The sequence below is a fragment of the Pezoporus occidentalis genome, unplaced genomic scaffold, assembly GCF_034315485.1.
Source record: "Pezoporus occidentalis ecotype Australia unplaced genomic scaffold, CSIRO_AGI_Poc_V1 ctg70, whole genome shotgun sequence".
Lineage (NCBI taxonomy): Eukaryota > Metazoa > Chordata > Aves > Psittaciformes > Psittacidae > Pezoporus > Pezoporus occidentalis.
The window spans coordinates 78,211-99,832 of NW_026916053.1; the positions used below are offsets into that span (position 1 = coordinate 78,211).

A 21,622-nucleotide genomic window follows, 5' to 3' on the forward strand; every position below is an offset into this window, starting at 1 on the left:
GGTCCCGACATCACCTGGAGACAGGAAAAGAAATAGCCTGCAAATTCCCCCATCCTTTATTGCTGCAGGGAAACCCCAGATCAGGACCTTCATCTGTAGTTTGGTGATGGAACAGACAACGTTGAATAGTGGAACACTGGGTGGGCTTTAACCTACATTCATAGAGATGCTCCTGCTGGTGGGGAGGCCAGGCAAGCACTTAGCAAATCCCAATCATTTTCATTAACTCCAGCAGGTCCAGGGGCTCTCCCCAGCATGACCTGGGGCTGCTGTAACCCAGGTCCTCCTGCCTGCCAGGCTGGAGCCCTTGAGCCATGGCACGATGGGTGCTGATGCAATCAGTGTCTCCAGCTGGGAATGGTGCCATCAGGTGCTGCCAATTCACCAATTGCACGGGGATAAGAGCCCACCCCCAAGGGCATCTCCACTGAGGTGAGGCTGTTGCTGTGAGGAGGATGTGGCTTCACCCTTGGGGCTGAGGTAGGTCTGTGCTGGGTAGGGTTTGGGGGTGATTGCTGGGTGTCAGAGCTGATTCCTTGAGTTTCTGGTGCTGCTGCAGCCTCATCATCGGCTCTGAGTGGGTGGGAAGGGGCTGCAGGGCTGTGTGGCTGCTTGGTGGAGCCTGGCCCTGGTGAATGAACAAGGCAGGGCTGCCCTGGTTTGGCTTTGGTGCCCGGGCAGGTGTGCTGTGGTTGCTGTGTTCCACACTTGGTGCTGCCACGTGTGCCTTTCACCAGCGATGGGTTTATTTTCACATAGCCATCCTATTCCAACCTCAATTGGTCTCTTGAGGCTGAAGGTGCTGAGGCAAGTGCAGACATGTATGCCCCATTGATCTATACATAACCAGTGTATAGTTACTAACAGTGTAGTCTGAGCTAGTGACTCCTTGCATCCAGACCCTTTGTACCTCTGAAGTCACTGGTTGCACAGAGCTGACAGTGCACCTTGCCTTCTGGTGTCTGTGCTCTGGCTGTGCCATCTCCTGTGGCCCATTCTCCCCAACAGCATCTCTCAGCCATAGTCTGTGCCACTGAGCTTTAAATGCAGCCCCATGAGTGAAAACCTCCCCTCTGGTGTGAGTGACCTGGCCTGCAGAGTGCAGGAAAAGAAGGGTGTTTAACACACAAAGCTCAGAGCCCTGGTCTCCAAAGGTTCATCTCCTGAATGGCACGTCATGTCCATTGCTTTTGGTCCTCCTATGGCAGCCTTTAAGCCAGGCTGTACAAACAGCCTGTAGGTGCTTTGATGTTTAAACTAAACGACACTTGGTGTGGTTGAGTTCAAAATGACATCTCCATCATGATGGAACAGAGGCACGGGGAGCTGGAGGTGTTTGTGTTCGGCTGGTGAGTCACGAGTAGGCTGGGGCCAGGGCAGAGGTGGGGCTCTGAGGTGGCGCAGGTTGAATGTAACCCAGAGCTGTGTTAAGGATTGTTCCATCTGTGGCTGTCACAGCTGTATCGGGATACGGGGTGCCCCCAGATGTGTCACTCTGGAGCACACGCGAGCAGTGATGCGTCTGCAGGAGGCATGCTGGACTCACATCACGTTCTCTGTTGTCTCTTGTGGATGAGACCTGGGAGCTCTCGCCCGCAGGGGTGGCTTGTGCTGGAGCAAGCCTGGACCATGCTCAGAGCATCATCCCAGCCCTGCCTGGCACAGGGCTTGCCCTCAGCCTGGCCAGTCTGACCATAGCTTTAGCAGCTCCAAGACCTTGCAGCTCACAGGGCTGCTCACTGGCTTTGCAGACGGCATCTCGGCTAGTGGGGAAACTGAGGCACAGATCGTGCCTGTGAGCTGGCAGTGATGATGCAGCAGGGGGTTTGCTGTCCTTGAGCTGTGGAGTGAAACCTGGTGAAAGCCCCTGCTGGTCTGGGGAATGGGATGGGCCCAAGGCATGGGCAAATAAATTCTTGGAGTCTTAGGATTCCCCCTCCTTCTCCTTTGCATGGGGCCTTGGTCATCAGGAGGAACAGCCACTGGGTTTGCTGTCTGACAGAACATCAGGGCTCTGCAAATAGTACTATCCATTGTACTTCCTGGTGCCTCTGCTTTTAAGGGAGCATAATAAAATCAGGTTTACTCTTGCACAGATCTGTAGATGGCACCAAGTTCGAATGGGGCTGCTGGGATTTGTGGGAAGAGGATTAGAGTTTAATACTGGCCTGGTAAAATAGGAAACTCTGCAGAAGTAACTGCAAGGCAATACGGAGAGTTTTTGTTTTCTGAGCATATTGAGTGAAGCAAAGAAATCCAACCTGAAATGGCTAACACAGAGAAGTCAATGTATAGATAAATGAATATGAAAATTGGTCACTATGGTAAAAACTTGTTTTGGTTCCCAAATAAGGAGGGTTGGAGCCTATTTTGAGAGCGAGCAAAGCTGTGTTAATTCCAAGTTTTGACAAATGTAATATTTCATTAAGTGTTAGGATAGCTGGTTTTAAATTAAACCATCCAGATTTTCTTCACTGTAATTGCTGCAGAGGGATTTCATTAGCTCCAGCCCTATCAGTTAATTGCTGCAGTTTCACGGGTAGCACCATCCCCCGTACATGGCTCATTAGGTGCCGGAGCACCATCACCAACTGCCAGCAGAGGGCAGGGAACGCTCAAGATGCCCCGATGGAGCTCCCAAAGGGCTGATCCGTTGAGACGTGCCTCCACCTAGTCCTCAGGTGACCCATTTCACCGGAATAACAACAGAAATTGGAGGCTAATTTACATTTCCTCATGACTGAGGGATAACACAAAGCCCCTTGCAACAGCACCTAGATAAGTGTGAACCTTCCAGTGACAATGGAAGCTCCCAGAGCCCTTCCAGCAGCTCCTGGCCTGGTGTGCTCGTATTGAGAAACCCAGGGAGGCTGACGGGAAACTGGAACGTAATTAAGCTACTGTTGCCATGAAGGGTGAAGAAAAAGTCTGAGATTTACATAGACCCTCTCCTAAGGATAAAGCAAGCATTAACTGCTTTCTGGGCAGCACCAGAAGCCAAGTTCATGCCCTGTTCCCACCAGTGCATGTTTCAGCTCTGGGATTAAGGTCTTCAAACAAATGGGATGGGGAAAGGGAAGAAGGGAGTCCTCTAGCAAGATGTGTTACTGTGAAAGCAGCTCAGACAACACAGGTTTAGGATTCTAAATACATTCTTGAACTTTTATTTCTGCCAGTGGTAAGCTGTTGATTACAAACCTTGGTAGCAAAACCAGACCAAAAATACATCTCACTCTCAGAAGCAAATATGTGCACTTGGCATGTCAGATTTACATGCAGAACTATGATTCACATTTTGACAGTGAATATGTAAATGCCCAATGAGGGGTGTGGGTTGGCAGTAAGAGCAAACTGCTGTATGTAACCGTGGCAAACGTGCAGCCAACACTGTGGGTCTGTGTAGGTGCACGCAACTCTGAGCAAATGGACTAGGCCATGTAGAAGTGAAATGATACTGCTGGCTTTGAAACAGTGTAAGCAGAGAAAAACCCTATTAACAAACAACAACTTAATGAAAGCTGTTTGGCACTTCCCAACTGAGGCTGCTTCGGCAATGTGCAGTATCTTTGTACCTGGGTTAGATTTTGCAGGTGTGTGTGTGTACACACTGCTTTGGCTTCCACCAGAACTTAAACATTCCACTAGCGGATTCTGAAGTGTTAGGGATACTTCATGAATCAGGCAAAACAAAAGCTGCTGTTTTCTGAGATTTGAAGCCAAAGTGCCAGCAAAGAGCAACTGCCAATTACAGAAACCCAACTGCAACTGGCTTTAGCCAAAGAGAAGACATTAAACCTCCAATGTCTAATGTGGTTCTGTACTATGTGACACAACCCCCACTCCCCAAACCGTGCTATAATCAGTTCTGTGGGTTTGATATGTCAGTATAAAAAAAGAAAGAAATCCCATAAAATAGAAATCAAGAACTTAAAGGACAAAACCACCAGTTCCCAGAGGTGCTTTCTTGTATGTGCAACATATGCTTTTTGTCAAGGTACACATCTTCTCCAGATCCATAATGTGCAAATCCCATAAATTACAGAACTATTCCAGTCAGATTCCCTTACTAGTGCTGAAACATTCACAGTATAAACTGTCAAGATTCTCCATGCTGTGAATGAATATATATATATATATAAAAAAAGTAAAGTGCAATTCATTCTGTTTTGCAGAGTCATATGTGGCTCTGTACTTCAGCATATGTTTACAACAGATTTCATAATAGGAAGACAATCCCCCCATTAAACAATGTGATCTTTTCATGGCAGATGTTTTTGCTTTTCAATAGGCTGCATTAAATTTGCTATGGTGTAAAACCTGAATGAAAGGTTCTTCATTCACTCCAGTGTCTCACACTTACGGTTTCCATCACTGACAAGTAATATCAAGCCCAGTAGATCTGTGGTTTTGTATCTAAACATGTAGCACAAGATGTGTCTGAAATCAGGAAGTTCATTCTCAGCTTTTGTGCAGCCAGACTCTTGATCCTTAAACCCTCTTTCTAATGATCTAGACTCACTGCACTCCTGCCTGGTGTCCTATAGCAGCTCTTGCTCATCATCTTCAGATCCTGAGGGTCCTTGTCGTACCTCTTCATACCACTTGTTTGTGAGGGTTTTCATCTGTATGCGCCCATGATGCAAGTCCTGAGGCAAATGCAAACCAGAACAGTTTGTTACTTAGCTACAATGCTACTTGTGTGTTAGAGCAAAAGAGAAAGGCTAGTCTCCTTAGGAATTAATCCACTCCTGGTCTCTAAGCATGCAAAGCAATTCTGTTTCCGACTTGAAAATACTCATCAAGTGTTCAGGCAGTAATTATTGCCACAGATGCTATTTTTGATGACGGGTATTTTTATACCTGTGTTTTCTACACAGTCCTGCTCTGTGGGTTTCAACAACCCTGATGCTGTCTGCATGGCCTGGCTCTGAATCTTGCTTCTCTCTGCATGTTCCCAGGGCCATTGGGTTGCTTGTGACCTGCTCTGGTGATTCATGTACTTATGTTTCTAGCCTTTGGTTGCAATTTGGATGGCAGCCTATGCTTCTGGCTACCAACTATGAATCAGATGCTTACTCTGGTTTCATGAGTCCCTTTTGGTTTTGCAAAAAATGCCTTTAGCTTTTGTGGGAAAGTGCTGAAAACATTCATTTAAAAAGAAAGGTACAAAACAAGAGAAAAATAGTATGGGAAGTCTAGGACGATGGAATGTGCACACTTCACGCAAGTTTATCAACTCCACAGCAAAAATGCTTAATTCTATGGCAAACTGGAAAAACTGTGGGGAAAAAAAACCACCCCAAACCAGTGTGGCTAAGGAGCCTCAGGTTTCTGAGGCATGGGAGTGAAAATGGCAGAGTATTTACACCTCTCAGAGCCACTCTAGTGTTAAGTTACATGTTCAGTCAGGTGTCATTTTACATTTACAGCTTCAAAGTCTTAGTCTCCCAGTGAAGAAGTCTTAAAGGTGAAGGTTGCAATGCTGGTGTGTATTTCCCAGATATAAACTGCACTCTGCAGACAAATCCCAGGTCCAGAATGCACAGGACCATGTACAGTAAAAGGCAGCAACTTTGCATGACAGCACTTGAAAAGCTCTGTGTGAGTGGCAGCAGCTTTTCTAGCAGCAGTAATAACTAGTAACTCCTGATACTGTTCATGGCACTCTGCAAGATTAGAGGCAATAAATCCGTACACATTTTAAAGTTTAACTGTGGTAGCCCTGAGAGATGCTCATTTAATCCAACCTGCAAATTTGCAGTGCAGCTTTTCATTACAGCTGCTCTACATACACACAAGTAATATATTAGGTGGCTCCCTCTTCCCACCTAATGTGCAAGTTGCACAGCTACACTATGAGCTTTGAATGGTACAGAGTGAAATGACAACCAACTCTACCATGGGCTCTTTTCTCCTAGAAAACAGGAAAAACTTACCTCTTGTGTGAGTCTTCTGGTAAAGAAAGGGTTCAAATACTTGGCATCAAGCCACATAAACCCTTTGAGGTCCTGGCGTTTTATGTACTGGGCTTCATACTCCTCCTCCGTGAGCTCTGATAAATGTTCAGATTCTATGGTGTTTCCCTGGAAAGATCACAAATGTTGCAGTAACATGAGAAATGCTGCAGTCATCCCTTTGGCTTGCTCAGCCCTCTGCTCTGTGCTCTCCCTTCTCACAACTGTTTCCTGTGCTGGAACAAGATGGAAATTATCACCCCAGCCTACCAGGGATTATAGCTATACAAATCTGTCCAGTTGTTGACTCCCAAAGCCACTTAGCTTCTCTTTTCACGCTGAAAGGTAAAAGGTCTCAAATGTTCCACATTCTGTATTGCTGCTACTGCTGAGAACAGATTTCTAGAGTGCAGGTTTTCTCTTGTGAGCTGAACAATGATTTTATCCAGCAAGCCACACTAATGTCATTGTTTTACTGAAAACAAACCCTGTGTCAGAACACACCCTATCCCTGTGCCCTTCCTATACATACCTCCCTGCGTGGACAGAGTAAGATAGTTCTGAAGACTGCAAGCATTTTGAAACCTCATGCCAGGAGGAGCTGTTTTTCAGATCCTACAGAACAATCCCCTATGTGTAGTTTGATGGTTTGCGGAAAACCAGGAAAATGCTCTGGGATACTTCACGTATTTCAGTCTTTTGCACGTGAGGTTTCACACTGGCTGTTAGTTTTCTTCAGTACTCTTGCTTAGCTGGAAATTGCTTTAGCATAAAAGGCAGTCAGAGGGGTGCTGTTGATACCACCTTCTCATGGCCTTTGCTTTGGCTTCTTCCAATTTCCATCTGCCTTTTATGATTAATTCATGACTCACGTTGTACTAGCTACTTTCCCTCTGTATATGACTCAATCCTCTATCATCTGCTTTACACTTTTGCAGGGGTTACTTTAATTTGTGTGGATAGAGTTATAATTAGACTGAGTTAAGAGACACTCTCCCTTCCCTTTGTCCAAACAATGTAAACAGTACCCAAGCTCTGTCTTTGGGATATGTCAGAATTACACTGCTTGGCTTTGTCCTACCGCCTTGGCTTTTCCACTGCTTTTGTTTTACTTTTTAGTAAAAAATAAAAATCAGTGATCCTCTGAATAAAAAACCCAACAAACCATCTTCTCCGTCTTGCTAAGGTTGATGTCCTTCTTGTTCCTCTTGCGTGCTTTGGAATCCTCGATGTCAATCAGTCTGATGAGGGGCATGGTCCCTCCTCCCAGCAGCAGAATGGTGAACAATACTATGATGATTGTTGTTGTCCCAATGAGCTGCCGCTTCTCTATTGGTTCCAAGCCCAAATGGAGGCTGAGGGCATAGGGAATTGCTCCACGTAAACCTTATCAGAGAACAGCAAATCAATGAAGCATGAATCAACAGGTACAATGGTCCTCAGCACCATGATAGCCCAACAGGAATTCTCTATCTTTAAAAGACTTTTACAGTCCTACTATGCCCACTCATCTACTATTTGGTTACCACCCTAAAATGAGTCTAAGCTCTTCAAATACTGCTGTTTAAACTGTGAAATTGCTAGACCTAGAAAGAATAGTAGACTGTTTACAGAAAAGCTTTAGTGGGGATCACCCATAGCAATCTGTCACAAAGGGGGGAAAGAACATATCTATTGCACTTGGGTTTGAGAACAGTGCAAATGTTCAGCTGAGTTGTGCTCCACAGGCAGTAAACTGGTTCCTCTCAGAGTTGCCCATGCAACGAAAAAGACACATTTTTTCCATTTCTCCATAATTTGAGCTCTAACTTACCGCTAAACCACATGATAAACATCATTTTGGGGGTGATCTTGTGATCACGGAAAAAGTTGAGTAGGTAGGAAAGTGGGAAAATGTTCACTGCTCTACCAAACAGAACAAGGACCTGAAAAACAGAAATAAAAGCAAAAGACCATTTGATGCATTACATTCATGCAGGTCCAAGTTTCACCTTACTCTGTGCAACCCAGATGCATGTGCTCTTTTCATCACAAGTCTTGCAAGTAGAAGTGCTGCTAAGTTAACATGAAGAAATCTCTCAGCATAGGTCAATGTGGAATTTAAGTTTTTAAACGTTTTGTCTGCTTAACAGAAACTAAACCAGACTTGTCACTGACAGAGAGTAGACACTACTTTACTTATAATAAATAAATGAAACCCAAGAGGCATTCCAGGGGGACCAAGAATTACTTTGGGTGAAAGTCTTCCTCAGTTCAGTCAGTTCAGCTCCTTTAATTGTCCCCTTGGTGCAACACTAAGATGCAATAAGATATTTCTATTGTCTCCCCATGGACCAGTTCCTCAGAAGAAAAGGCCAGAAGCCAAACAAATAGCATGTAATGGAGTTCCTCAATGCTTTCCTGGGTATGGTTACAAAATATACCACACATTGAAATGATGTTTTGAGAGGGGAAAAAGATGTACTATTGATTTAATGGCAGACAATTAACAAATACAGTGAAAACTTTTAACTCGGAAAAGCAAAGGTTTTCACAAACAAGCTTTTAAGCTCCACCACAAACAGACTTTGATAAGGTAAATATCCTAGAATTAGTCAGCAGGATCCTTGAAGGGCTGTGCTGTTTTCCTTTATGAATCACCCCAAAATTACACAATTTATATTATGCCTATGAGGGCAATGCTACATAGAAGGAAGTGTCACACCTTAGATATATATATTAGATAAAGAAGTTGGGTGCAATGCAGCAAGAGTAGCTCCCCATGCTGGTATCACCACCTGGGAATTGTAGGTAGCAATTCTTGCCATAAACCATAGACTAAAATGCACTAGGATACATTGTTGTATGTGACTGAAAGTGGATTCACATTTCCCTCTTTTGACTGTGCAAAAGAAAATGTTCGTTTCATGTCTTTATATTACACAATTGCAGTAGCAATAGATGTAGGTAATCCTCATGTGAAACATATTTCAAAGTGCCAGCACATAAAGTTACACTGAAATACGGAATGAAGCAAAATGAATTAAGAATGGAGTCAAAGAATGAAGACACATTAGAGAAGGTTTGAGTTAAGGACTTCCTCTGAAGAAGGTGAACGCAGAGTGAAGAATAATCATTTAATGTTGTTCAATATATAAAAAGTATTTTCATAAGCCCATATAAAACATAACTATTCTAAAACATATTAACTGTAAGTTGCTTCCCCCCACCCCAATACTAAAAATGCATCTGAAAAAAGATGGATGAAAGTAAATACCTACTATGCACCAGATGACAAAGGACATCTCAAACTTGTGAGGAAAACTAAAAATTGACAGGCCAAGAAATGCAAAAACACATGTTTCTGAAAAAGAGAAATCACATCTTAAATAAACAATTACATAAAATCTTTCCTACTCCTATTATCAGTTATTACATGCAGTGCATAAAATAGTATTTCCTGACTTCTGAATGCACAAAGTAGGCACAAATGGCATTATGCAAAAGGTCTGACTCTTCCACTTGCTGTCAGCGGACAGCACTTCAGTGTGTGTAGGTTTGTAATTTTCTTACTGTAAATTTGTAGTAAGTATGAACAAAGGTTACAAAACCTTGTTCTAAAGACTGGGGAATTTTTAACTTGAGGAATCTGCAGAACAAAAGTCACATGAGGGACTATTATGGACTTCTGTAGCTTTGAGTTGGATTCTATATAAAACTGATTGTCAGGCACAATCTCGTATCCTGCAAGTTGAACAAGTTGATAAAATATTCAATTCATTAAACTTTTTTAAGTGGCAGCAGTTCATGACTTTCTTTGCAATAAAATACTGCACTGATCTAACAACCCTCATATATTCTAACAACCTCCGGAAGTGATACTGCAGATCTGAAATAGTACCACCACTGCACAATGACTAAGTAATCCAAACATTTTATTTCCACAGCATCAACCCATTACCATCAGAGTATCACAGAGTCAAGATGTTTCATCAGTTCACTTCAGCCCCAGCAAGGTAGGCTCCTTATCATAATGGCAGTTAAAAACAGGATGGTTTTGGACAGACCATAGCAGCGTAAGACACTGTTTGGTGAGACTCTGTGTACTGGCTACTTATGTCTGCATGTTCAAAACGGTACCTTAAATAACTCCTTTATAGAGACTTCAATTAATATGTGCTTTTTAGCATTTGTAATCAAGTAAGATCAAACCCTGGTGAGCTACTGTGCTCAGGTAACAAGTGGTTAAGTTCAGTTTGCATTAAGGTCACCCCCTGACTATGTTCCAAATGCATTTTCCTACGAACAATATGGAACACATGGATGAAATCCCCTAAAGAAACAAGATATATTTGTAATAAGCATGTGATTTCTTTGAAACTTTGGTTTGCAAAAGGAAATGGAAAGGCTCTGGACTTTTTGCTGCTTGTATCTCTACTTACAAAAACTTCTCAGTTTGAAGCTATTATTAAAATAATGTTAAAAATACTGCTAAAAATCCATCTTTTAAAGCTAAAAATAGACCAAAGGAATATAGGAGTCAGAGATCTCTATCTGGTTGTCAATCTTGTGGCAAATCTTAGCAGGAGCCTGCAGGCTGGGAGAGAGAGATTTATTGTATGTTTTATCCTGTATGGCAGGAAAGGTGACTTCTGACTGCCTTCCAGCCCCCACTAGGAATTCTTCTCTTAAAGACATGTATCACTGACACACAAATGGCTAAAAGAAAATTCACACCTCTGCTGCTCCCATCAGGATCACCATTTCAGGCAAATAATTTTTTATACTGTTAATATTAGGTATTAATAGCAGGTAGCACTTACCACACATGAAAGCAACAGTTCTCAGTGTCTGCTGCATTAAAATCTGTGTAACCGGGGACAAGTTATGGTGTGTATAGTGAGACATCACGATGCCAGAGAAGAGGATTGCCATGATACCTGCAGGTAAAAATGTGGCAGTTAACAGAAGAATAGCTTGTACTCTGCAAATATTTGTGGGTTTAGTTCTTACTAACACAAAAGCTTATGAAGCAATAAGTGGGGTTTCTATTACTGTTGTTATTCATTACTGGTCTCATTCCACTGATTATATTAAATACTAGGAGGTCAAATATAGGTCACCTGCAAGCTAGGATAAATCCCCATTATGTCACATTTTCCCATAAAATTGAGGAACTAAAAAGCCAATTCTTGAGGGTTTTTCACTCTCCTAACAGATAGAGTGACATCAAAAGAAGAATAAAACCAATCTGAGAATAGGGGGGCTAGAGAACTGTATAATTTAGTTCTGCCAGAAAGCGTGTCCCTCTTTCCTACCTGCTCATCAGCCAGCCCCAATCACTCCACCAGAAGCAGAATGAGACCATGTGAATACAATCCAGTATGGTGCACCACATCTAATGCCATAGAATATTAGGAACAAATAACACACACAGGTGTACCCTCAATTTTCTATCTATCTGAGAATCAGAAAAGCTATTGAGACTTGAGAATTCAGGGCAAAAATCACCTCCGCAGGAATCAAAGAATCATTTACATTGGAAAAGACCTTTAAGATTGGAGTCCAACCATAAGGAAGGTAGAGTGTGTTATGTAGGGCCTGCAAGGAATTCTACCTGCTATAGAATGTCCTTTGCCTCCAGCAGAAAGGGTCACCAAACCATCTGCTTATGTTACTACAGGGATTAGTCTCAGCTATCAACAATGGAGAAAGCCACCAAATTTTCCACTCTAGAGTTCAGTTGCCCTAATGGCATGCACAGCTTGGGCAGAGGTACAGTAACTGGTATCACAGGCCAGAACAACTACCTCAGATTTCACTGTATTTGACAAATCTTTGATTGATGTTAGGGACTTTTTCTATCCCCCTTGCTTCCCTGTTCTTGGTTATTTATAGGAAAAATATGAATATCAACCTATTTTGCTAACTGCTCAAGATGTGCCACAGACACTGTCCATTATTCACTGTTCACAGGGAGCTGGGTATCTTAAAAGGAAGTTTTAAACATTTCTGTGCTTGCTTGCTGCATAGACTTACACCTGCAAAGGTTAGGATGTAGCAGCCCACTTGAAGAACAACTACAGTATTCCTTGTGAGGAAATAACAAACCAAAATTGACAATATAACCCAGAAGAAATCAACTGCAGTGCAGCTCTCGGGAGGACAGGATGACACGTGAGATGCCTGCTTTGCCCAAAACAAGGGAAGTTTAATAGACTAGAAGTGTTTGGCTGGACCTGTGTGCCCAGGAGTGGCACAAATAAACACAACTGGAAGGATTAAAATAGCTGAGGTACAGTCAAAAGAATCCTTTGTCTGAAACACAGAGGTGACCTGCCTAAGGTCATTCAAAGTTTAGATTTCTTGAGAAGCCATTCTTGAAGGCACTTGAGAAATGAGGGAGGTTGGTTGTCTTTATAAATAAAATGACACAGAACCTTTGTCATCCTGAGAGTAGCTACCTAGGAGTCTTACTGTAAGTTCTTTTTCACTGTATACCACCATGCAGATGTGTTGGTTATATAATGCAATGGCCCTGCAAGTCTGTAATATTTATCATAATTTTATATTAATAGGCAGTATAAAAGAGAAATGGAAAAGGCCATGGGCTGAGACCTTCCCACAAGGCAAAACTTGTTTTTACAGCAGTGCAAATATTTTAACATATCAAACTACTTGTTTAGGTTTCCTATAATTTCATTCCCCTACATATGTGTTGGCCTATAGACACATTCAGAGTGTATAGTGGGCAGAATGGAATGTTTGCATTAGGATTATACATCTTGATTGTGTAACTACCATGATTTATAAGCCACATCTTCATACATATAAAAACCCCTGACTCCGCTGACATCAGTGAGAGCATGCTGACACACACTGCTACAGATCCATTCTAAAATACTCACATTAGTTCACATGTACATTTTGAGAAAGCCCGATTTCATACCTGTAGCTCATTTACAAGAAATCTAGTCCTGCTACTTATCCTCACAAACTTGTAACATTCTTATATAGTCCAAGCTGTAGAGCAAACACATCTTTTAATGCCCTCTTTGACACAAGTAATACCTACTCCCTAAATTTACCCAATAAACCTGCACATACTCATTTTGCCACTCACCTGAGAGTGAGATACCTTCTGCAAGCCCATAAGGAAGGTAAGCGAAGATAATCATCATCCCAAACTCTAGGGAGGGTGTCTTCCTTAAATCAATGTGCTTTAGTACGTATACATGTAAATGTTATGGAAAATGTACATAGGAAAAATTCAAAGAAAAATTGAAATCTGTGTCATTCCATGACAAAATAATGATTATGTGGAATGTACTTATCTATTGAATAGCTAATAAAGTGTACACACTGGCGTTTGCCTCAAGTATGGAAAGATTAATAATTCTTTATTAATGGAAAGGTTACTAAATAATGAGGAGTGTTTCTTATAGAAGCTGCTGCTGGTAGAAGTCTATCAGAATGGACAGACTATAGACAGCAAAGATCTGCTACTGATGTACCTCTACAATACCGATAACAATATGCCAACTGTATGGATCTAAAAGAGCCCTTTCCTCACACGTTCAGTCTTTGAAGTCTGCTCCAAAACTACTGCAGAAAATCCATAAAGAATTATTAAATAGTAAAGGCTTTTCTAAAAACAGGGGATAGCTATGAAAGAGCAAATTAAATGTAAAATAGCTCTCATGTTTTAATAAAAATAACATCCTTTTGACGCTCAGGATATTTAAAACTTACTTTACGTTTGTAGCAAGAAATGCAGATGTTTGTCAAGGGCTGCAAGTGCTGCTTTGCATCTCATGCACAGTCCTGCAGCACAGCTGCCAAGTACAAGTAGATTTTGCCTCAGACATTGTTATTTGCCACAGTAGGAAAGCAAGCAGTCTCTTCTGCTCAGTCACTAGACTTCCATTTACTTTCAAATGGATACGACAGCTTTGCAGTAATATTAACACTGAGGAATATTCCTTCAATCACACCCTGGCCTTAGCACTTTAAAATACTCCACCTACCATCTTTGTTAAAATTCAGAGGCTTAGATGCCTGTCACATGGAAGTCCACATTCCCTTGGGCCATGAACCAGCAACAACCTTCCACTGTATTTATCTGCTGGCAACTAATAAGATACATCCTTTGCTGCACTGAAATTTTGCATGCTCAGGGTAAATCCAATACTTTGAAGCAAAGTAATTGTAATAGGGCAAATAAGCTGTTTTTCTATTTGTCTCGCATTTAGATATCAGTAAAAGAAGTGTTGAACATCTGTTTCCCTCTTTTGTGGTGATGTATAGAATGACTTAAAAGTTCATGGAATCAGGCTAATGAACCAAGACAGGAAATATGTCTGCAGTTAATCAAGTGCTCTATTATTGTTATTTACAAATAAAGTGCTTAACAACATGACATGAATAATTGTTGTACAAGCCTGACACAAAAGATTACCTGCAGTAAAGTCAGTGTTAACATTAAACAAGCTCTGAAAAGTGACAAAGGTGTCTGACTTACAAAGAAACATCCTTCCTTATCTCGGCAGAGAAGCTTCTGGGTTGTTTAGCAACCACTTCATGGAAGTGGAAGAGGCAAAATATAACTCGGTGTAAATCCAGATAGAACAGTATCTGTATTCAGCTGCTGAATATGATGCATAGGAACAAATGAGCTGGTCTGACTCAAAAGCCCTCGGGAAAAACAGCTCTTTTTTTCCTTTTAAATGAACTAGTTTATGTATGTAAAAAAGGAGCCATATGTTTGTAAAAAGGGATCAGAACTGAAATGGAATTAATGTATTTTGAATTTACGAACCAATTACCATATTTTATAACACACTAATATAGGCAACTACACAGCATTTCAGACCTTAATTATGTTCATAAAAATTTAATGCAACTCTTAATGCACACCCTTGCACACAAACAAAATAAACACGAGAACACCCTTGGCCAACAAAATAATGGCTAACAGGAAATATCCATTAAAAAATGCTGGAGAAGATGGGAAAGAAAGACACTATTAGAATTTTGAAGTTCACCAATTCACACATGTATCACCAATACTTAAAAAAGGATATTAATGCAGAAATAAGACCAGTAAGTGTACCAAGCGCTGCAGAGCCAAAGAACATCTTAAGAAAGTACCCCAGTGCCTGTAGAAAGGTTTGCCATCCACTTACATCTGACATATTTTCTCTTGTCAAACCTTCTGCTGTGCTAGAGATAATTAAAAAATAAATAAAAAGAAACAGTTATGAGTTCTAAGCCTAGATCCAAAAATACCAAACATCCTTTGAGAGCAACAACAAAGGCTTCCATTTCTTTGTTGCTACCACTCTTAAAAGGCTTTTACTGTGATATATATAACAAGAGGAATGTCAAAAGATGTTAAATCAAGTCTCGGTGTAATCCCCAAAGGGAAACCTAATTCTGCTAAAAATCTGGAAACCCAGCATTGCTCTTCTGAAGAATCCCCAGAATGGCATAAATAGGCTATGATAATGGGCAGTATTACAAAACAGTTTTCAAACTCTGAAAAGGAAAACGCGCTCTGCAGCGGTAAAAACTCAGGGCATGAAAAAGAAAAGACCCATCATGTGATCCTGAGAGAAGAACAAATGAACAGGAAGACTTCTCATCAAATATTTAGGCGTGGATGAGAGACAAGAAGGTCACTGAAGAAAAGCAAAGAAGCTCAAAGGAGGAAAGTGAAGAGATCTCTCTGAATTTCATAAAAATTCCATGCAAAGACAACATGGATTCCAACTAGTGTTCCTTTTAATTGCTGTCAGCCTTCATGGTCTTCCATAAAAGAACCATGACTGTATCAAAAGCAATTAGTTAACTGAAAAATTACACTAACTTCCTTAGTCTAGCTACTCCTTCTGTACATTCACAGTCACATTCATTAACTTCAGCAATAACGTGAAGATAAAACTTATTTAACTCAGCTCAAAATAATTATCATGGGCAAAGGAGAAGGATATGGAATGCTGTTCTTCCCTGTGATATCCCCAACATAAATATGAAACTATTGCATGGATCTTGATGTACTCCTCCCAGCTTATGTGTGACTGGATATAAGCCAATAATATAGGAGACACAGTTGAGTATTCGGCAAGATACATATTTTTGTGCAAGCCTGAAAGGACACGTTTGTCTTCTGTTGTCAGGACCCTCAGATGGAAACAGAGCTGGTGAACATACAGACTGAGAAAGCAATCAGTTATCTGGGGTCAGCGAGGTGCTTGAGGTAGTGGTAATAAGACATCCATTTACTTCCTTCTGCCTATGCAGTTTATGTTATAGATTGATTTTAACAAAGGATCATACAAAATTCAGCTTTACACCAGAAATAAATGATATGTCCCACACAGAGATAGAAGAACTACTTTATGTCTGAATAACTAATTAACAGAAAACAATGCAGTTGTGGTTCCCATAAACACATCTAATTCAAATGCACTTACTTGGTCAAGACAATAGAGACTGCATCATTGAGAATGCTTTCTCCAAAAACCAACATGTTGAGTACAGGATCCACATTGAGGGCATTGAAAATGGCAATTGTAGCCACAGGGTCAACTGCAGATATTAAAGAGCCAAAGGCAAAACTGGAACACAAAACAAAAAAGGAAACTAGATGAAAGAGAAGTGTGTACCTAGTAAACTTTTATGAGCAACTAATAACAAAGGCATTATGTGTCATAGTTTCTATGCAGTGAAAAATTATGCTCTCTTCCTATTCATAAGAATTTGAAGGGAGAAAAAGGACGTTTTTGGTTTTCATTTACTAATAAACAAAAGAGAAAAGTTGCTGTCCAGCTGGAAGAGATGCTGGAGAAATACCTAACTCCCAGCTCTCAACAACAGTATCAGTATCTTACTCCAACTAAGTACGAAAAGAGTAGAAGAATGGGAAACCAAACAACTTTACAGACACAGCCCAAACCATGTATCACACATGCATAGTGTTATGTGTTCAGGAGTATTAGAAAGGAATATTTAAAGGGAACTGCTAAAACTTCATTACTTTGGAATCCAAAGATAGACAGTACAGAGCCAATGGGCCTGCTCAGCTGTGTAAAAGTCAAACACTTGGAACCAAGTAAGGAAGACTTTTGCTGTTTGTGCATGTATTACTTGTTATGTTTCTTTCTTCCTACCCAAGGTATTTATAGATTTTAACAGAAAACTCCTGTATTGGCTATACAATAAATAAACACAGATTCCAAAAAGATAGGAACAAACTTTATTCCTAGGTAGAGTGATGTACTCCTAAGAAACTGTTTAGAACCTTTGTCAAGTTCTTGAAAAATCTGTATTATTGATAATGAAAAAGTCATTCTATCTTTTAAGAGAAGATTTGGACAAGGACAAGGAAGTTATGCCCTTATCATATATATTAATAATAGTGACTAACCAAAGTTATACGTTTTAACTTTAAAGGTTGTTTAAAAAAACTGTGTAAAAAGATCACTGAGCACAGAATACTATTTGGAAATAAGATCGTAATAAATAGATAATAAATATATTAGGGTTTACTAAATATATTTATTTTCATATATTTATATTTATAATACTTATTTATATTTTGTATAATTTAAATAAATTTATTAGAGAATAAATAAATAGGGTTTAGAAGTGTTCAGTCTCTTTATAAGTTTCACACATGTTGAATCTAAGCATTAACCAGAACAGCTGGCCAACTACAGTGCATTTCCCATATACAGTTATCTTAAAGACTGCTTCATTTCACACACTACACCATTCTGCAAGAGCTTACCTGTCTGTCATGTTCAGTTTATAAATTACATCAGCCTGAAAGAATAGGCAAAACATAAAAGAAAAAGAAAAAGAAAAATCACAATCAACTGTGTTTTTCTGCTGCTTTTAAAAATGAAACTGTTCATCAAATCCTACGTTTGTTATAATGAAAAAGATCACACTAGTGACATTACCCAGTCTAACAGCGATCTACTACTATTTTGGTCACCCAAAATCAGGGAAGACCAGCTGGGACTGGAACAGAAAGAGATGAGCAGAGTAACTAAGGCAATCAAAGGAATGGAAATTTGAGAGGCAAAGAAGAAAGTATCAATTTTTTGGCCTACCAGAAAGAAGCCTGAGAGAAAATATAATTATCTATAATAAATGGGGAAACACCAAGGCAGAGAAGCAAATCAAAAATTACTGACAGAAGAACAAGTAAGTCTAATACTGGAGATTAGAGGCTGGCTCTAGGGAATACAGGTTTTGGACACTTTCCAAGAGGAAGACTAAGTAAATAAAACACAATGCATGTCTTAATTGCTTTCAACATGGATCACGCTATACCTATGGAAGGGTGTATATAATATTGCATCTACAACTGCAGAGAACTGGACTTTGTATCCTAGGAATTCACTTTCACTATGTTTGTCTGCTCTTGAAAAATGGACTTTCAAAGAGCAAACCAGATAAACTTAAGTGCTTCGAAGCAGTTAAATCTTACCTGGCCCAGGAAATAAATTCCTCCACCTACAATGAAAGCTGATATCGCAGTGCCAAACACAGAAAACAGAGTGATGGAACCGATGTTCTGAAAAAAATTACCCTGCAACACAGTAATAAAAGCAAGTAAATTAGTGAAAATAATCTGAGAGAAAAGTCATGTTTGGGTTTGCATCTAAATTAGATTCTGATTCCGAACTGATAATAAAGCTTCAAGTACCCCAGGACATCCATCAACACCCTCTGCCTAAAAAGCCTGCTCCCTTGAGGAGAACAAAAATTTCTCCCATACCCAGGACAGGATGTCAGTCTTGTACCCTAACAACAAACCTATCTCAGATGAACAGCTGGATATTTACCAGCACTTTGACACCTTCCCCACCTGACAGAACTGTAAATTAATCCATCCATTGTAGACAAGCATCTGAAAACAGCTTGCAAACTTCCCAGCTGCTAGTCCATTTCTTAGGTTGTGATTTTTATATGTGAAAATCTTTGGTGTTGGTACCCATTCATGGCATTTTGTCCACTGCTCACTCCCTCTCCTGCAGCACAGCTCAAGCAGAAGCACACAGGGAGGGCCAGAACCATTTCAGGCAGGACTAGTGCTGTGAGAAATGTCCACAGAAATACAGGCTTCCACGCAAAGGCTGAAAGCCTTGTAAACATTCTCCCCTTCTCTAGCTAAGGAGTGACTCCACCTCTCCCACTTCTCATCCTACTCCTTGCCATTTTGCCTCCTTCACATCAGATCTTGTATAGTTCCAATGAGGTACGAAACCTCTCCAACCAAGGAAAACAAACTCTGTGCAGTACCTAATACCCTGCCAACATTCAGTTAACAGTAACAAGCTACACTCCCTGCATTCTGGGTTGAAGAGGCTTAAATTTTGCATTCACAATTCCCTAATGACTAATATAATGGAATTCAATGCAATTATTCTAAATGTGACAAAGATAACAGGAGAATGTGTTCCAAACAAAACCTCAACATTTAAAATGAGTGTCTGGCGAGAGCTGACCTTGTGCAATGAATATCCAGATTCAAATATAATAGGTGGAAGCAAAAGCAGAAAAAACATATTTGGACGAAACATTTCTTCTTCCTGCAAAACAAAAATGAAGTATAATTTCAACCATATAATAATTATGGAAATAACATCAAATCTTCCAAAAAGGATATTGTTTAAGGAGAGCAAACCACAAAAGAACAAAAATGTTGGAAAATGAAAATGGCATTAATCTTTCTCCTTTCTTATCACAATATAAAAGACTGAAGAATAGTAAAATACTCCAGGGCTACTACTTCTATCGGGCTTTTTAAATCCAGTGATAGAAATCTAGGCATTACTTATTTTAAATTATTGTCTCCAAATAAGCTGCACAGAAAATAGGTTACTTATGACTAAGGAAAAGCCTTGCTGTTTCCACATAGAGTATTACCGTTTTATCTCGGTCTCAAAACCTGTGAGGTTTGTCAAGGAACAGTGACCTCTTGGCCACAGGCTTGAACATAATCTAGTTAACTGTGACCAAGCACACTTCACTAGAAAACTCATCACCTGACAAGAAGAAATCAGATCCCCATCTTAGTACATCTGCAAGTGAACAGGCTCAAGATATATATAATACTGTTAAGAGTCTGAGGCTTGATTCTTCTTGGGAAATGTGCTTCATACCTGTAAAATAATGGTACTATTCTGAGGGTTCCTTTTTACTATCAGAGTGATATAAATGAAACCTACTGTGAAGTAAGATGTTACTTTTTGGTGACCTTACTCTTTGTCACCTATCTCACCACTTGGCTAACACCGCTTTATGGAGCTGTACCCCTAGACTGGCACACTGGACTTTTTCTGCTGGCAGACTACGCACAGAAAGTGGATTAATCATAGCCTCTCTCTTTACCCACTAGGTCTCCTCCCAGTCCCCTCAGTTCTGAATACAGCAGAACTTGTCACCTTTGTAAGCAAGGATTACTTTGTTTAAAGCCAGGTTAAACAGCTGATTGACTGTTCTGTTAAAATACCAGCTTTCCAAAAAGAAGTACTCATCTCTTTAAAGCCTCATTCCTGTGTGTACCAGTGATAATCATCTTAAAGGATTTGGGGGACTTAGAAAATAAAACTCATCCTTTATACAGAAATGCTCTAGCCTGATATTCTGTATGCACAATTCCATGTATCACTGGCTAATACCACCTAGATTCTGTCCATATAGTAACTGTGCTAGAACAAAAATTCCACATACTCAATTAATTACACTGTTTAAAAGCTCCTGAAGGCATATTTGGACAAGGAGGTGAGAAATAATGAAAAGGAAGGACTTTTATTTGTGCTGCACTGAAGCAGAGACCAGGAAAGTAAACCATGAGGACTGGAATTATCTGCCATGATAGCAAGAATCATCAGCAAGTACAAGGTCCGCTGAAGACTTAGTAAGGCATGATTGCTAGAAATAACATTACAAATGTCTTAGGGCAGGGATATGTTTCAAGATTTGCTTTGTACACGGATACAGGCTGCAGTTAAATACTCTTATTTTTTTCCCCATATCAGATACATAAAAATTATCTAGTATATTTAAACATTTAAAACCATTTTATAAAGTGCATAATAATTTTTGACTAGAAGATTTCACATCTGAAATTGACAGCCTATGTTAAAACCTAAGCTTTAGTACAGTGAAAGTAACTAAGCAAATAATAATGTGGTTAATTGTGACCCTTTACCTTAGCTGATAACATGAGCAACCAGTCACAGCATCCCCAAGTGCCTCCCAAGACTTGACCAATGCTTACCTGAAATAAACTGCATACTTCACTAGCAATGATCAATATTTCCTGTGTTTATAGAATCAGTGCTCAAAGAAACTTTAAGATTTTTTTCTTTTCCTGCATACATGATTTTTTTTCAGATTATTTTATTTAACCAATACCAAGCTATTGTAAAATGCTGATTTTGTGGCTGCCTAACCAACTTCCAATTTTAAGTCCAATCCAGTTAACATAAATCAGGAATGAAAAACACACTAACTAGTGCACCACCCACTGTTTCTAATAAGTAAACATGTAAAAATGCAGTATCACTACGTAACTCTTGAACTATGTAATCACTCAAACGAATGTACACAGAATTAGTGTAGTTATTTGACAAAAAAAGAAGTATAATATGTAATTAAAAAGCTACACC

General features: G+C 40.1%; 1 protein-coding gene and 1 long non-coding RNA gene across 5 annotated transcripts in view; one reads left to right on the plus strand and one right to left on the minus strand.

The window, feature by feature from the left end:
* The first annotated feature begins 105 nt into the window (after window positions 1–105).
* On the plus strand, window positions 106–15,148 carry LOC134175851 (uncharacterized). Its single transcript, XR_009969166.1, has 4 exons — window positions 106–480; window positions 9,881–9,949; window positions 11,152–13,170; window positions 15,025–15,148. It is a non-coding gene; the product is annotated as an uncharacterized LOC134175851 (long non-coding RNA).
* The window catches only part of SLC9A8 (solute carrier family 9 member A8), a 27,357-nt gene continuing 8,869 nt past the window's right edge, over window positions 3,135–21,622 (minus strand). For all 4 annotated transcript variants that reach the window (XM_062642213.1, XM_062642214.1, XM_062642212.1 and 1 more), the window contains 12 exons: window positions 19,454–19,537; window positions 18,433–18,534; window positions 17,725–17,759; window positions 16,409–16,552; window positions 15,025–15,155; window positions 13,057–13,170; window positions 10,757–10,873; window positions 9,215–9,297; window positions 7,768–7,879; window positions 7,120–7,340; window positions 5,937–6,083; window positions 3,135–4,646 (listed from right to left, as the gene is read on the minus strand). In XM_062642213.1, the coding sequence (XP_062498197.1) occupies window positions 4,539–4,646; window positions 5,937–6,083; window positions 7,120–7,340; window positions 7,768–7,879; window positions 9,215–9,297; window positions 10,757–10,873; window positions 13,057–13,170; window positions 15,025–15,155; window positions 16,409–16,552; window positions 17,725–17,759; window positions 18,433–18,534; window positions 19,454–19,537 (1,398 nt within the window). In that variant the 3' untranslated portion in view covers window positions 3,135–4,538. The remainder of the gene's footprint in view (window positions 4,647–5,936; window positions 6,084–7,119; window positions 7,341–7,767; window positions 7,880–9,214; window positions 9,298–10,756; window positions 10,874–13,056; window positions 13,171–15,024; window positions 15,156–16,408; window positions 16,553–17,724; window positions 17,760–18,432; window positions 18,535–19,453; window positions 19,538–21,622) is intronic.